Below are 17,128 nucleotides of genomic sequence, written 5' to 3'. Positions count from 1 at the left end.
TGAACTGGTTATATATTAATAAAACAAAGAACTGAGCACAGCATTCTCGTCAGTGGCTAGCCAAACTCCCCTATGGGTGATTAATATTTTTATATGAAAAATCATTCCATTGAATAAACCAAGAATAAGGTGTCCTGCACAACAACCTCCACAATCCCTTGCTGTGGTCCATGTGAATTGGGGCCAATACCAACTGAAGTCTCAAGTATCTAAAAGGCATGACATTCGTCAAAGCTTTTAATGGTAGAGTTCTGTTTCATCCAATAACCAGTTATACAAAGCGTCTACAAGAGCCCTTGTTTGATGGATATTTCTACCTTTGTGTTGGCTTATAGAATGACAAGCTTGCTTGATTTGTCAAGCAAAATCAATACGTTTCCTGTCCATTTCACAAAGCAAAAAATCAGGATGTCAATACACTTTAGTGATACAGGAATGGACATGGAAGCTTTTTTTGGATAAACAATTCCATTCAATATCTCTTTAGTATTGACAAACTGTACATTTATCTACAAAAATTGCCATTGCTAAAGAGTGGTCCCTGACTTTAATCAATCCAATGCACATTCCCACAATTAACCAACACAATATAACTGTGATGGCAAACCAGTGGCACGCAGAGCCCTCTCTGTGGGCATGTGCACTGTCGCCAGCTTCTCTTCTGATTTCCGGCATGCATGTCAGTTGGTCTTTGTGGGTGGTGGAGAAACAGAAAACAGCCCGAAAAACAGCCAAGAAAAAAGTTTTTCAGGCTGTTTTTTGGGCTGTTTTTAGGCTGTTTTTGCCCTGAAAAATGGCCTGAAAACAGGCATGGATGCGCCAGCCAGCTGGTCTTTGGGTTTCCAGTGCTCCGGCACATGCACATCCATGCACATGTACAGGTGTTCCGATTTGGGCAGTCGTTGCCGAAAAGGTTCGCCATCACTGCAATGTAATGTCTCAATCAAAGAAACTCTGTCTTCCAAAAGTTTTTGACTTCAGATCATCCCCGACTGTAGGCCATGTTCTTTCAGGATTCTGGGAGCTGAAATCCAATCAATTGGGGAGACAGAGTCTGTTAGGAGAAGGCTGATACTGGTGTTTATCGTTCCTCCAACACCTGAACTGCTTTTTTTCCATTTTCAAACCTTCTGAATGTTCAGGAAAGCCAATGGTGGATCAGGAAGACACACCCATGCCGTCATTTAGTTCTTCTCCTTCTGTGACCAGACTTCCTTTTTTCACTTCCCAGTTCCTCAGGTCTAATTCTACCTGAACTCCAAAAGGCTGTAAAAGAGAAGAACACTGTAAGGATCCCATTACAAGTACATAGCAGAAAAGCCTACTATACGTAGGTAGTCATGATTTGCAACCATTCATTCAGCAACTGTTTGAAGTTCTAACGGCACTGAAAAACATGACATGGCCTCATGCTCATCACAATGTCCTTGCAGTCATGAGATCAAAATTCAGGTGCTTGCATCCAGCACAGAGTTCACAGAGAGCACATGCTGGCTGAGGAATTCTGGGAGTTGAAGTCCACAACTCTCAAAGTTGCCAAGGTTGGAGACCCCTGGTGTAGACAACTGTTACATGTCCTCTCACCTGTCGAGGAGATTTCATCAAAGATGCAACTCGTCCTGCTTTCTCAGAATTGACTTTTTTCTTCTCCAACAGAAGCCGAGTGTTAGGTATGTAACTCCACGAGCGACCCAATGCTGGTTTAAAACCACCAGCAGCATCTCTGGTCACATGATTTGTCAACTAAAAGATAACAGATAGTTTTAGCTGAGTCATAAGCTGAGGACCACATGTATTCTAAAAGATTTATGGGGCCCATTTTTTTAAAAAAAAAACAGTCTTAAGAGTAAATTTAATGCCAGAGGCTGATGCTTTGTTTAACAGAATCCAGGTGACCCCCCCCTTTTTTTTAGATTAAACTTTAAATAAAACTTTTTTAGAATAACATTTATTCTTCTTGCTTTTTTGTCTATATATACAAAAATGGCTGTGTGTGTGTGCGTGCGTGCGTGCGTGTGTGTGTTCCAGCATAACTCTGGAATGCCTCAAGCAATTTCAACCAAACTTGGAACACAGGTGACTTACTCTCTGGAAAAAAATACTGTGGGGGATAAGACACCCCTAACACCCCTCAGGGTGTGTGTTCTGTTAAGATGCACCCTATTGTGCCTTTAAATGGCTTCGACTGTACTGCCGTAAAATGGCTTCGACTGTACAGCGCAGTGGAGTTGCCATGGTAACGGCTTCACAGTACTCCACAAGGGAGCTCCCTCTGGGAAGGGGGAAAATCCAACATTAGAAATTACGTTTGGTCTGGACATTTCCCCCCTATAAATAAATACCCGGGCAACGCCGGGTTATTGGCTAGTTTAGAATAAAAAGCAAGGAAGTGACAGCAGACTTAACGAATTAGCTGACCCAGCTCACACTAGAAGAGCAGAACTATAGCACTTATACACACATAAAGCCAAAAGCAAGCGTAAGTAAACGCTTGGTCCGCATACTTACCAATACGGCAATCCCAAATTCTTTGGCAAGGCTTTTCATCTCCCTAGCCAAATGCATCATGAGGGCCATGCCTACAAAGGGAGAAGGAGAGATTACCCCACTTAAAGCTATACAATTCTCTTTATTCAATGTATTTCTCCTAGACCAGGAGTGGCAAACTCAATTTGATTGAGGGCCGCTTCAGGATTGTGTTTGATCTCAGGGGTGGCGTGGTCAGGGTGAGTGTGGCCAGCATGATGTCACTCGTGTTGAGGGACGCATGTGGTGATCCGAGACTCTGCCAGCAAAAACGGCCTCCCGAGCTCCATTTTTGGCTGTGACGACCTCCTGCAACTTTCCGCCAGTGAAACCGGAGCTCAGGAGGGCCGCATGTGGCCCTCGCAAGCTCCATTTTTGCTAGCAGAGGCACCGCGGGCCGGACCTTTGCTATTTCCAGGGAGGCCCCATGGGCCAGATCTAAGCAATCTGTGGGCCGGATTCGGCCCCTGGGCCTTAACACCTCTGCTCTAGACTCTGGGGGTTGTCTCAAAATATGCACCTATCTAGCAGAAGGGAAACAAGAAAAACTTTCTGTATCACATCCATGTTGGAGAAGCCTTTAAAACTGTATGAGCTAGAAACACCTAGCTCTCTAATTAAAAAGGCCCTTGCTCTTTTATTACTTCAGGGGGAAAATCAGTTTTTTAATCACCTAGAAGAAGTGTGAACCTAAGAATACTTATTTAGAATACGATTGTGATGCAACACCCCTTCAAGGCACGAAACAGGGAAAAATAATGCCTTAGATTGGGAGGGGCATTTTCTGGGCTTGGGTGACTTTCTTTTTTTTTCATAATCTGAAGGACATCATTTGATAGAGGGACCATCTATTAAAAGAGGGAATTCTGGGAGTTGAAGTCCACAGGTCTTAAAAATTGCCAAGGTTGGACACTGCTGCTTTAAGCTATGGACCATGTAGGATAATGTTTCTGTAAAACAATAGGACCATTAATGAAGCATATTGAGAAACATTCTCTGTGATGATAGATGTACGTAACTGACCGTCGGGCTGTCGAAGTCCCAAGAAAGGGCAAATTACAGCAGAAATGGAATCCACAATCAGCAGCTTCACTGGTCCAGAGGTGCTGAGTATCTTTAAAAAAACAATAATTGTATTTATATTGTATTGTATTTTATTATTTGTATGCCGCCCTTCTCCGGGAGGACTCAGGGCGGCGAACAATTCAAGGGGGAAAAAAGGGGGAACATAAAAAGACAAAATACAAATAATAAAAGTAGACAACAGTCGCACAACCATACATGTCGAGAGGGGAGGGAACTCATCACCCGCAGGCCTGCCGGCAAAGCCAGGTTTTGACGGCTTTTCGGAAAGCCTGGAGAGAGGTGAGGGTCCGAATCCCTGCGGGGAGTTCATTCCAGAGGGCCGGAGCTGCCCCAGAGAAGGCCCTCCCCTGGGTAATAGCCAGGTGGCATTGGCTGGTAGATGGCACCCGGAGGAGGCCAACCCTGTGAGATCTAATGGGTCTGTGGGAGGTAATTGGCAGCAGGCGGTCTCTCAAGTACCCAGATCCAATACCATAAATAAAAACAAAGGGCAAATGAAATAAAATTACAAAAATGGGTACCTTTCCTGGAATAGGGTAGTAGATGAGGAAGATGAAGCATCCAAAACCTCAACTTTGTTTATCGTTTAAGATACCATATAGGCTCCCATGTCCTGTATGCTATCTACGCCTAAATTCTGCGCCAGGAAATACTAGTCTTAGATCAAAGGTATCTGAATAGGCTGGGAGTTATTTTAATGATATTGAGTAGATCTGTAATCATAGCCCTCTTCAGAAATTCGGGAGAGTAGATAAAGCTAAATGGAATGGTGAGGTTGTAGTGGGGGTTCATCATAATGGGTTAAGAGAGGAAAGGAGAAAGTGGGAGATAGTGGCCAGTATGACAATCCAGCTTTTTTAAAACAGAGAACACAACTTGGCCTTGGTCTAAAAAATGTTACCCATCCTGCCCTCCTCACCAGTGGTGAAATTATTGTTTTTTTACTACCAGTTCTGTGTGTGTGGCTTGGTGGACGTGGCAGGGGAAGGATACTACAAAATCTCCATTCCCACCCCAATCTAGAGCCAGCCGGAGGTGGTATTTGCCAGTTCTCCGAATTACTCAAAAGCTCTGCTCTTGCTTCTCCAGAACCTGTCAGAGCCTGCTGAATTTCATCCCTGCTCCTCACCCTTCTGCCACTCATGTATTCTAATAAGCCCACAAACAACAACATTGGCCAGTAAGCACCTACCTGCTTGGCCATGTAACTGCGGATTTCCTGCAGCACATCAAGCATTTTATAGGCATCAAATGCACGAAAAACCTGGATTCTCCGCAATGCTTCAGCCTACAGAGTAATGGGGTAAGGAACAGGGTAAGGTAATACACCTGTCAAGTTTGCATGCTCACAAGGATAAGGGTCAAAAAACCTAAGAAGGTAGCCACAATCATGTGACCAAAGCCTCTCATACAGACACACACACACCCGCTATCTCGGTGTCAGAATTGGAAGCCATCTTTTGCATTGGGCCTTCAGGCCTGCCATATTTTCTACTGTGGGAAAATGGGAGGGGGAGCATAGGAGATATATAGTCATAATAACATTCCTTTCTCAGAGAGTGAAGGACATCTTGCCCTGCTACTGTGCTGGTGTGGCTGGGAGGCATCTAAGGTTTTGGATGGTACCTGATTGGGCCATGTGATGGACATGTGGGTGCTGGTCAGGGACTTGAACTTCCATTTGGATGGGGAAAACCTGGAAGCTTTCAGATTCGGGTTTCCCCAGATGTGCCAATATGACATCTCTAATAAAATGGGACTTTGAGGAACTTCAAGACTCGGAGTCTTCTTTCGTTGGGGGTCTTACTTGAGACCCTGACACTTGGAGCCGACAGCAGCAAACTAGATCATTGCGTTTGGTGTTCAGAGTCTCAGAATATTGTTTTTAAATGAATTAATCTGAGAAGCGTCTTGGTCTAGTGATTAAGGTTATCAGCCTAGAACAGGGGTGTCAAACTCAAGGCCCGGGGGCCGGATGCGGCCCTGAATGAAATTGAGTTTGTCACCCCTGGCCTAGAAGAAGTTCTAATCCTACTTTAGGCACAAAAACTGGCTGGGTGACTTTAGGGAGGAGGCTTCCGAAGTACTGTGAGATAATCCCCATACAGGTAATCGTTTGGAAGCCTCCTTCGCCAAATCATATGATTTTTTTTGAGATCAAAGCTTCCGAATGACCGCAGGAATGGTGCTTGTTTGCAGAATGGCACAAGGCAATCTCATTAGCAAAGCCATACCGTGTATAGCAGGGGTGTCAAACTCAATTTTATTGAGGGCCGCATCAGGGTTGTGTTTGACTTTGGGGGGGACCAGGGGGGGGGGATGGCTTGACATCACTCGTGTCAAGGGTGCATGTGGTGCCCCGAGCACTCTGCCAGCGAAAACAGGCTCCCGAGCTCTGTTTTCTGCTGCAATGGCCTCTGCCAGCGAAAACAAGAGCTCAGGAGGGCCACCTGCAGCCTTTTTCACTGGCAGAGGCACCTGCTGTTTCCAAGTATTCCCCAGCAGCAAGAAGCCAAGTCCTCATCCCGATAAACCCCTTTTAATTAATTCACAGTGAATTCCTCTCCAGCAAAGTCCGGGCCCACAGTCTTTCAAGATAGTTCACAATTACCGACCTTTATCAGGCTTGGAGAGTGGCCAGGCCGATATCTTTCAGATGCCGCAATACTTGGTAAGAATACAGGAATGAACTAATTGTCTCCTGCAAACACCTCTCCCCTTTCACTCATCTTTTATTCCCTATGGGAGGGGCCATTCACCGTCCTCTTGTGGCTTTACTCCCAAGTCGGCTCTTGAACCTTAGCTGTTCCCTCCAGCTGTTCGGCTGCCTCACTAATATCTAACTCCGAAGGTAGCTGATAACTGTCAGACAGCCCTGGCCCCATCTCTGCCTCCAATTCAGAGCATTGTAAGAGCCTTCCCCAGACTCCAGGTGTTCCTCCCCAACCATCTCACTGTCCGAATCTGCTGCTAGCTCTGCTAGCAGGCCTTGAGTTTGACACCCCTGGCAGTACTGGGCAGGCCTGTCAGCAGCTGCAAAATATCCACAAAGGTGAGTGGAGTGCTTTGTGCATGCTGGTGGACCCTGTAACTGGTCAAGGCCTCCTGGGCCTGGTAGGATGGGGAACAGGCAGAGGCCTCTGGGCTGCAGCAACTTGTCTGTGCACAGGTAGGACAAAAGAGCAGCTAAGATGGGAGAGAGATGGTGTGCCCCTGTGCTTGTAACTGTGGATGGACTTCCAAGTATGCAAATCCACTGCAGCAATCGGCAGAATTAGTCTGCAGTACTGCATTCTAACCACTGCACCACCACGCCCATCTAGATACTCTTCTAGGTACCAACACCCCACAACAAGTACTTTCTGCTCAGCTGACCTGCTCTTCCTCATCCACAGTTAAGCAGTTCAGGAGCTCCAGTAGACGGGCACTGGTGAAGCCCCCAGTTGAGTCAACGTACAGGACAGTCTGCTTGAGATTATGGGATACATTTGCAGCGACAATGAAGCACACCTAGAGACACGATAAGAAGCAGAGCTTAAGATTTGTGTGATTTCTGAAATTAGGATGCACAAAAGCAGCCTTTTGTAGCCGACCTTCCAAAAGTTTGGAAAAAGCCAGCAAATCACAAACTGGGACTTCAACTCCCAAGATTTGTCACATATTATGAATCTTGAATTTGGGGAGCATGAAATGCCAGTCATTTGGAGTTCAGATAGCATGATAAACCACAAAGTTAGAATACAGAGTTGCATACAAATGGAAGCAAAATGAGACTGCACGATATAGCTGAATGAGTCTTGCAAAAATTCCCAGGGGTCTGCATCTACTTAGAAAACTTCCTCCAAATTCTCAAGCAGAAAGCAAATTTTTCTAATGCTTGCTAGCACACAGACACGCATCATTTAGTAAAGACATAATAGGGTTTTTTGTTTTTTTTTGCTGTATGTAGTATACAGCAAAAAAAATATCTTCATCAGCAATTTGATTTCTTAAAAGGAAAACCATTGTTCTCCTCCTTACAAGTAAAACCACACAGTTAATTTTTTTACTTCACTTGGACTAATACTTGGAGAGGCTGCTAAGAGTCAAGGAAAAACAACTTTGGGTTGTAAGTTACTCACACCCCACACCCCACTCACAGTAGCACATGGATAGGATAAAGTCTTTCTTTCTCTCTCTCTCTCTCTCTCTCTCTCTCTCTCTCTCTCTCTCTCTCTCTCTCTCTCTCTCTCTCTCTCTCACACACACACACACACACACACACACACACACACACACCAAAAAAAAGAAAAAGCAATCATTGTGCTTTTTCCTTCCTGAGTATATCCCACGGAAGCCAGTTATTATAGGAACAACATAATGGGGTTTGTTTTGGTTTTGGCTTATGATGATATAAAGGTAAAGGTTCTCCTTGCACATATACACGCTAGTCGTTCCTGACTTTAGGTGGCAGTGCTCATCTCCGTTTCAAAGCCAAAGGGCCAGCGCTGTCTGAAGACATCTTCGTGGTCATGTGGCTGGCATGACTGAATGCCGAAGGCGCATGGAATGCTATTACCTTCCCACCAAAGATGGTTCCTATTTTTCTACTTGCATTTTTACATGCTTTCGACGTGCTAGGTTGGCAGAAGCTGGGACAAGTAACGGGAGCTCACTCCATTACGCGGAGCTAGGGATCAACAAGCTCAGCATCTTAGCCCCTGAGCCACCACATCCCTATATGATGATATAGGAACCCCTAAAAGTATAGATAACTTAGCATGATATGTGAGCAAAGTCTAATTTTAAAAGGCAGCCACCTAGCTTTGCTGCTTTCCTCTTTTTCTTTCCCATTCTTTTGTGTTTCATCTTCACCCTTCTTATCTGATATCTAAAGATTCACTGGACAGAGGTCCAGGAAACCAAATCCAACATATCTACAGACAGCAGGTCAGGGATAGCTGACATAAGCCCAGAGATAGAGATAAAACTCAGTCATAAAAGCTATTCCAAGAGACTCTGAGACTAAAAAAAAACAGGTGTTCTAATGCATTTATATAGAAAAAAAAGTTGCTATGGTTTTGGGAACTGTGCCCAAAGATCTCTGCCAAATTAAGGATTTTGCTATTTTTAATCAAGGTTTCATTATCAAGACCCTGCTTCCACAGTCAGAAAGAAGCTCCAGAAAAAAGGCAAGTTTTAAAGAGGCAGGAATGGATTGTTTCAATGAATTTGTGTTTGTGGGCAAGCTCAGTTTGGGAATGTACCAAACTGAGGATGCAATGACCCACAAATGCCTACATCTACACCCAACACATCAAAGTTTTATGCCAGTTGCAGAAAAACTTGTCTAAATAACCAGGCACAGAGGGAAAGTCTTTGATCTATGTCTCAGGAGAGAAAAACTAGTCAGCCATAACATGAAACTATTAAAATATACAAAGCTCCTTCTTTAGCTGGCTTCCATTGCAGCACACTCTGCTGCAATGATAGAGGACTTGCTGTCTTCAAGCGCAGTAGAGAAGATTTCTCCAATACTAGCAACAAAAATGCCACTGGCAGTCTGATCAACTCCCTACAAGGAAAAGGAAGGTAATATCTTGTCCTAGGACTCAAAATACCATACAGGTGAATCTTCTGGCAACTCCATCTCTGCAAGAAAAGTTGGATTTCAGGCCCTTAAAGAATAGGACACATTAATTCAAATCCTGCCCTCCCACTTTCGTATAAGGTAAATCAATTATCAATTGTCCAAACTCCTACAGGAAGAGCATAGGATATCTTTGACAGCTTACAGCAATGTTGGATCCATCTCCCATACAACGTTGCTTGTTGCAATGTACAAGCTCTCCACAGATATACATACTTGTGTTGCAAAAAGCATTTTGCTATCATAAAGCAAAACAAATGTCAAAACAAAACAAAACATTGTTTCTTGTAAGGCCTTTGAAAAGGAGAATCCACCAAAGTTCATAGCAGTTGAATAAAATCATGATTTTTGTATACATATTGTATGTTTATAAGATTGTACTCTACCTAAAGTCCAATGAGAAGGTAACAGATAAATTGTTTAATAACCAAATAAGTCAAGAACAGCCAACCTGAGTTTTTCCAGCACTGGGTGCTCCAACAAGTTCTGTCACTTCCCCCGTGTATATACCCGAGTCGAGAAGTTTGTCCAAGCTACAACAACAAAAGAGGGGAGGGAAATGAGAATTTCATAACATGTAAATGTATGGGGCTAGATGAATCAAAAGTTGGAATTGATTGCTGGGAGAAATATCAACAACCTCAGATATGCAGAAGATAGCACTCTAACGGCAGAAAGTGAAGAGGAACTAAAGAGTATCTTGATGCAGATGAAGGAGAGTGCAAAAGTTGGCTTAAAACTCAACATAAGAAAACTAAGATCAAGGCATCTGACCCTCTCAATTCCTGGCAAATAAATGGGGAAGAAATGGAAGTAGTGACAGATTTTATTTTCCTGGGCTTCAAGATGGGGACTGCAGCCAAGAAATTAAAAGATGCTTGCTCCTGGGGAGGAAAGCTATGGCAAATCTAAATAGCATACTAAAAAGCAGAAACATCAGCCTGCAAACAAAAGTGTGTATAGTCAAGGCTATGGTTTCCCAAGTTGCAACAGTTGGCTGTGAAAGTTGGACCATAAGAAAGGCTGAGCACCAAAGAATGGAGGCCTTTGAACTATGGTGCTGGAGAAGACTCTTGTGAGTCCCCTGGACTGCAAGGTGATTAAACCAGTCAGTCCTAGAGGAGATCAAATCTGTCTGCTCCCTAGAAGGCCAGATCCTGAAGATGAAAGTCAAATACTTTGGCCACCTAATGAGAAGGAAGGACTCACTGGAGAAGAGCCTAATGCTGGGAAAGATTGATGGCAAAAGAAGGTGGTGATGACAGAGAATGAGGTGGCTGGATGGAGTCACCGAAGCAGTAGGCGTGAGCTTAAATGGACTCCAGAGGATGGTAGAGGACAGGAAGGCCTGGAGGAACATTGTCCCTGGGGTCGCGATGGGTCAGACATGACTTTGCAACCAACAACAACAACAATATCCCAGTTTTCATCTTGCATTTTTTCACATGTATCTCCCTCTCAAGTGTCTCCTCTCCTGAAGGAGAAAAGAGCAGTCAGAGTAGGGTCTCTATTTAGGCTCAGAAATTCAATTTTGTTGCTTGCCCAAAATAAAGAGAGGGCGAAGCAAACCAAAGAATGATTACACTACCAGTTTCATCCCTGGCAAGTCACTGTTTCCACAGCAGCTCGTCTGCCCACCAACCTTGCTCAATCCAGAAGCCTTCACACATGTCAGGCTACAGCTCTTGTCATGCCCAACTCCCATGACTGTCCTGACTATTCATTGTACAAGCCAATTTTTCTACAAGCAATTGGGAAGAGGAAGACTGAACTCTGCCATATTAAAGGGGAGCGGGGGATGAATTTACAGCAAACTAGGGCTGAATGGATGGTTAATCTGGATGGAGAACTGATCCATCACAGGCAAGATACTGTTTAATGTATTCAAAGACTCCTCAACCTCAGAAAATGAATTGGGCAATTTAAGGTCAGTCGTTATCTCTTAGTTTACTTCCCTCACCTGGTTGTTATATGGCTATTTATTTATTCATTAGATTTATAGCCTGCCTTTCCTAGAACCACCTTGAATTTCTGGAGGAAAGGTGAGATATGCATCTAATAGGAAAACCAAGCATTGCTGTTTAAAGCTCACTCATGGGATTGTTAATTCTCATTTTCTGCTCACTAAATTGAGCTCCTGTGTCTAATTAAATGGGTTAAACTCCACATGCCAATTTCGTTGTATTTAAGTACAATGACAATAAAGATTATACTTATACATGCCCAGACTGCAGGAACTCAAGTGCCATATGAATTTAATAAACTATTATTTTCAAACACCTATTATTGAATGAGCTGTAAAACAGTAAATGAACAGTAACTGTGTTACCTTCCCCCAAAAGATGGTCCCTATTTTTCTACTTGCATTTTTAAATGCTTTCAAACTGCTAGGTTGGCAGAAGCTGGGACAAGTAATGGGAGCTCACTCCATTACACGGCGCTAGCGATTCGAACCGCTGAACTGCCAATCTTCTGATCGACAAGACTGCAGGTCTAGTTAATTGTAGCTAAATGGATGGTGAAAGTACAGCCATTAGCTATATTCTGTTTGTTTTTTTAAAGCAATGGAAAACTGCTCTTGTACATAGCTCTGCAAGGATGAGGAACAATGCCCCCCAACATCTCTGTGATATAACCCTTATATATGTCAGCTTAAAAATTAATGGAACAGATCTGGTTTAGATAAAAGGTTCCCCTCAACATAACACAGTGTTCTGATTAATCACCCCTTGCCTTTCAATTCCAGTAGACAAGATTGCTGTGGTGTGCTTCAACTCTTCATAGAGATCTGCCCCATTGACTGGGAAGGGGGAAAACTGTGCCAGCAACACACGCCGTACCGCAACTAAGGTCTGTAACAGAAGATTATCAATCCTTTACCATCTGCAGCTTTAGCATTAACAACAAGAGACAAAACAACCAGTGGCTGGAGCAGTGTTTGTCAACTGTGGTAACTTCCTGATGCATGGTATCCAGAATTCTCCAGCCCGCATGACTATTTTTGAAAATTCTGGGAGTTGAAGTCCATACATCTGAAAGTCGCCAGAACTGGGAAACTCTTAGCTTGATCAAGAAAAGGGCTTCTAGGCCAATATACAGGCCAATAAATTAGCATATCAATTAGCATTAGGGATACTGTTCTCCACTATGCCCACAAAAGCTCCTTAATAGGGGAGAAGAGAGGAAATGAGCCAACGGGGCAACAGTTGACAGAATGTCAACTAGTGCCAGGGTCATGAATCCCTGAGCTGTGATCCACTACCAAGCCATTTGCAACTGGGCCACATGAGAGATGGGCTGGCACACATGTACGTGTGCGTAGCTTGACTCACTTGAGTAGCGGGCCAGCACACACACACATACAGCTCAACCTGTGTGAGTGGCAGGCTGTTTAAGTTTAAGTTTACTTTATTGTCATTGCACGCGTACAACGAAATAAAATGCCATCTCCAGTGTACATCATACATAAGAAAATTAGAATAGAATAGAATTCTTGATTGGCCAAGTGTGATTGGACAACACAATGAATTTGTCTTTGGTGCATATGCTCTCAGTGTACATAAAAAGAGAAGAAACCTTTGTCAAGAATCATAAGGTTCAACAGGTACAATAAAAAACTATAAAACTAAATGTAAATGCGTATGTGCGCTGGCCCGCTTTCCCTCTCCCCCACCACACACACAGCCAAGCTGCAAAGGTTAGGGACCGCTGAATTACAGTATAATGAAGAAGGGGGGGTGGAAATCAGCACTATGCATTTAAAATTATACAGAAGGGGAAAAAAGATCCCCAAGTAATTTCTGATTAGCCAAGAAGCATTAGCTGCAAACTGTAATGACACCAAAAGTCAGCACATGGACAATGATATTTAATTGCCACAATTGACCACACTTGCTGATTGCATCATCATTGGCCCCCTTAAACAACCTCATGAAGCTTAGGTCGGAGAGAGTTGGTTATAAGGTGGACAGCTGTACAGTATAAATGTTATAGTTTTTATAAACCCAAATTACTTTTTTGAGTCTCTAATATCTTCATAGCCCTAAAGATGGACACCCCTTAAATATCAACTCATAGATCAGTCTATATAAAACCAATCCTAGAAATGATTTCAAGAGTTTTCTCAATTTTTTTTTCAAGTTCTACAAAACAAATATAAATATCCCTCCAATCACAATGAAATCTCAGGGGATATTTATTTGTTTCTTGTTTTATAAGGACTTGACTAGTCAGAACTAAGCAACATTTTGTGGGGTGAAATATATAACAATCATCCCTAGAGGCTCCTTGTACTCGCCTTGTATGATAAGGAATTCTTCTGGGCAACGTCCTCCAGATCCGATGAGACAAGATCAACCACTACAAAACATTTGGGAAGATAGAGAAAAAGAGATGAAAAATAGGAAAAAGCTTCAGCTGTAGTGTAATTTTAATAAAAGATTTTATATAAGCTTTAAAAACTTGAGAAACATAAAAATAGAAAAAAATAAGTAAATATGAATAGCATAGCAGTTAGCAGTTAAACATATACCGCTTCGTAGGGCTTTCAGCCCTCTCTAAGTGGTTTACAGAGTCAGCATATCGCCCCCACAGTCTGGGTCCTCATTTCACCCACCTTAGAAGGATGGAAGGCTGAGTCAACCTTTGAGCCGGTGAAATTTGAACTGCTGAACTGTAGATAACAGTCAGCTGAAGTGGCCTACAGTACTTCACCCTAACCACTGCGCCACCTCGGCTCTGGCCAGAAGAATCTGCCTTGCTCACCACAGCCAATGTAACCCCTAAATTGTGGGACAATTTGCTCCTTATTCTCTGCCATTCAGTCAGCTACCTGTTTTGATGCCATTGGCTTTTAGCACCTGCACCATTTCATCCGAGAGGCCAGGACACAGTCCCACACGAAGGATCATCCCTGGAATGAGCCTAGATAGAAAAGGCAGACAACTGGATCATTTCTACCACCATTTGTGAGATCTGCTAGTGTATTTCACATGTGTTCTCAGAATCACATCTCTTGTCATGTAGGAATGATATAAGAACTTTAATTGGACCGACAAAGCACAGAAACAGTACTTTACCCAACAATGCATTATTATATAAAACTGCATGCAGACATCTAAAGAAGTGAATTAAAGTTGGGGGGGGGGAGGTATCCAAATAGGTGGACAAAACCAACACACAAATCTTAAGATGTAGCTGAGTTCACAGAATGGACCCGTCTTAACTAAACTTTAAACTATACTTAACTTTCACCAAAATGAAATTCAGTGGTGAAAAAGTAAGGTTCTACATTTAGGCAAGAAAAACAAAATGTACAGGTACAGTATAGGTGGTACCTTGCTCAACAATAGTAACTGTGAGAGGGATCTTGGAGTCCTAGTGGACAACCATTTAAATATGAGCCAGCAATGTGCAGCAGCTGCCAAAAAAGCCAACACAGTTCTAGACTGCATAAATAGAGGGATAGAATCAAGACCACATGAAGTGTTGATACCACTTTATAATGCCGTGGTAAGGCCACACTTGGAATACTGCATTCAGTTTTGGTCACCACGATGTAAAAAGGATGTAGAGACTCTAGAAAGAATGCAGAGAAGAGCAACAAAGATCATTAGGGGACTGGAGACTAAAACATATGAAGAACAATTGCAGGAAATAGGTAGTCTGATGAAAAGGACTAGGGGAGACATGATAGCAGTTCAAAATCTCAGGTGCTGCCACAAAGAAGAGGGAGTCAAGCTATTCTCCAAAGCACCTGAGGGCGGGACAAGAAGCAATGGGTGGAAACTAATCAAGGAGAGAAGCAACTTACAACTAAGGAGAAATTTCTTGACAGTTAGAACAATTAATCAGTGGAACAGCTTGCCTCCAGAAGTTGTAAATGCTCCAACACTGGAAGTTTTTAAGATGTTGGACAACCATTTGTCTGAAGTAGTGTAGGGTTTCCTGCCTAAGCAGGGGGTTGGACTAGAAGACTTTCAAGGTCCCTTCCATCTCTGTTATTCTATCCTATCCTATCGTAAAAGTGACACGGTTTGCTCAGCTTCTTGTTGGAACCCAGTCATTTCCTTAGCAAAAGATGCTAACCAGACTGTCACATTAAAGCAGAATTGGCTTGGTTCGTATCATTTATATTACATGCTCATGTCTCACTTCCTTAATTTCTTTGAACCATTTGCTAGCACAATTGCAGCATCGTATAGAAACAGAGCATGAAACATTTAATGGTAGTTAATTGATCCACCCACAATTACCACTTCTTGCAAAAGCTGCATGAAAGAGAAAAAGCACGCAGCAACCTTAAGTGAAAGGAAATATTTACCTAATTTGACTTCAAAGGCAAATACGTCCCAACCCCATTTTTTCTCCCCGCAACTTCCAACTCACTTATAAACGCTTCACTTTCCCCGCCGTTTTCTTTGTTTTGATTCCTTCCTAGAGCGATCGCTCCTCCACGTCCTGTTTAGCTCCACCTACTGGCTGGACCCTGAACTTTTGCTTCCAATTCCACTTGCTCTACAACAAACTCATTTAGATCTCCATATTTCCTTGGAAATGTGTTTGGTTTTGATATATACACACTATATTGCCAAAAGTATTCGCTCACAACTGCTTCCGATTATGTGGATGGGTGAGCGAATACTTTTGGCAATATAGTGTATATATAATGATATTTAATACTTTACAATACCATATTTAAATATAATGTGTGAGCAGGTGTGGGTATGTGGCTGGATGGATATCTTTCTATATGAAGAACGGCTGCAGATTTTGAGTCTGTCTAGTCTAAAGAAAAGAAGAATTAGGGGTGAACATGATAGCAGTATTTCAATATTCGAGGAGCTGCCACAAAGAAGAGAGGGTCAAATTATTCTCCAAAGCACCAGAAACTGATCAAAGAGAGAAGCAACCCAGAATTAAGGAGAAACTTCCTAAGAGTAAGGACAATTAACCAGTGGAACAGCTTGCCTTCAGAAATCATGGGTGCTCCATCACTCAAGGTTTTTAAGAAGAAACTGGATAGTTACTTGTCTGAGATGGTATAGGTCCGTGATGGTGAACCTCTGGCACGCATGCCACAGGTGGCACGCAGAGCCCTCTCTGCGAGCATATGAGCCGTCGCCACAGCTCAGCTCCACAGAGCATTTGTGCACACCTCCTGCCCGCCAGCTGTTTTTTGGGTCTCTACCGCACATGCGTAGGCGGCGGGGCGCATGCAGAAGATGTATGCATATACATGAGGGGCATGGTTGCGCAGGGAGCAGGGTGCATGCAGGTGGGTCGTGCTCATGGGCAGGGGAGTGGGGGGTGTTGCGCGTACATGTGTTGGGGTGGGAGGAGTGGGGGGTTTGCGTGCGCATTGCATTATGGGTGCGCACACACGCTTTCAGCATGTGAGGACAAAAAGGTTAGCCATCCCTTGTATAGGTTCTCCTGCTTGAGCAGGGGGCTGGACTAGAAGACTTCCAAGGCCCCTTCCAACTCTAGTCTAGTCTAGTTTAGTTTAGTTTAGTTTAGTTTTATTGATCTTGTATGCCGCCCACTCCCGAAGGACTCCGGGCGGCTTACAATAAAACAAGGGAAGAGGATAATACACAAAACAACATATTAAAATACACAACAGTCACAATTTCCGAGGGGCTGGATATTTTGAAAGCCCCCCCCCCCGGCCTGCTGGTAGTAAGAGACCAGATCTCCACGGGGAGATCGTTCCAGAGGGCTGGAGCTGCGACAGAGAAGACTCTCCCTTTTACATCTTGGAGCGGAGGAAGAGGACGCGACAAGAAGGTAGTAAAGCAGCAACCTTTTATTCAAGCAGAGTAACTATGATTCAACGTGGCGTGGTTCGCGCCAAACATTTATACCCCCGGGTTTGAACAATGAGCC

At 43.4% G+C, this 17,128-nt stretch overlaps 1 protein-coding gene across 1 annotated transcript; it reads right to left on the bottom strand.

The window, feature by feature from the left end:
• Positions 1 to 222: 222 nt before the first annotated feature.
• On the bottom strand, positions 223 to 15,650 carry RAD51D (RAD51 paralog D). The gene is made up of 11 exons (XM_087719078.1): positions 15,564 to 15,650; positions 14,073 to 14,164; positions 13,539 to 13,600; positions 11,975 to 12,093; positions 9,693 to 9,774; positions 6,988 to 7,122; positions 4,805 to 4,900; positions 3,550 to 3,640; positions 2,509 to 2,579; positions 1,585 to 1,743; positions 223 to 1,266 (listed from the first exon to the last, which is right to left on the bottom strand). Exons 2-11 carry the CDS (start codon positions 14,149 to 14,151, stop codon positions 1,159 to 1,161), a joined length of 1,002 nt encoding a protein of 333 aa, XP_087575204.1. The 5' UTR covers positions 14,152 to 14,164; positions 15,564 to 15,650; the 3' UTR covers positions 223 to 1,158.
• Positions 15,651 to 17,128: the final 1,478 nt, after the last annotated feature.

Source organism: Thamnophis sirtalis, unplaced genomic scaffold (genome assembly GCF_051295495.1).
Source record: "Thamnophis sirtalis isolate CommonGarterSnake01/CBP01778 unplaced genomic scaffold, rThaSir2_p1.2 scaffold_6, whole genome shotgun sequence".
Taxonomy (NCBI): Eukaryota; Metazoa; Chordata; class Lepidosauria; order Squamata; family Natricidae; genus Thamnophis; species Thamnophis sirtalis.
This window is presented reverse-complemented; position numbering and strand designations above follow the sequence as displayed.

Coding starts and splice junctions, on each gene's coding strand:
- RAD51D (XM_087719078.1), bottom strand. CDS start 14,151: ATGATCCTTCGTGTGGGACTGTGTCCTGGCCTCTCGGATGAAATGGTG. Junction 9,775..11,974: donor TTGTCTACTGGAATTGAAAG/GCAAGGGGTGAT, acceptor TTGTTGTTGTAG/CTTGGACAAACTTCTCGACT. Junction 1,267..1,584: donor TGATGAAATCTCCTCGACAG/GTGAGAGGACAT, acceptor TCTCTTTTACAG/CCTTTTGGAGTTCAGGTAGA.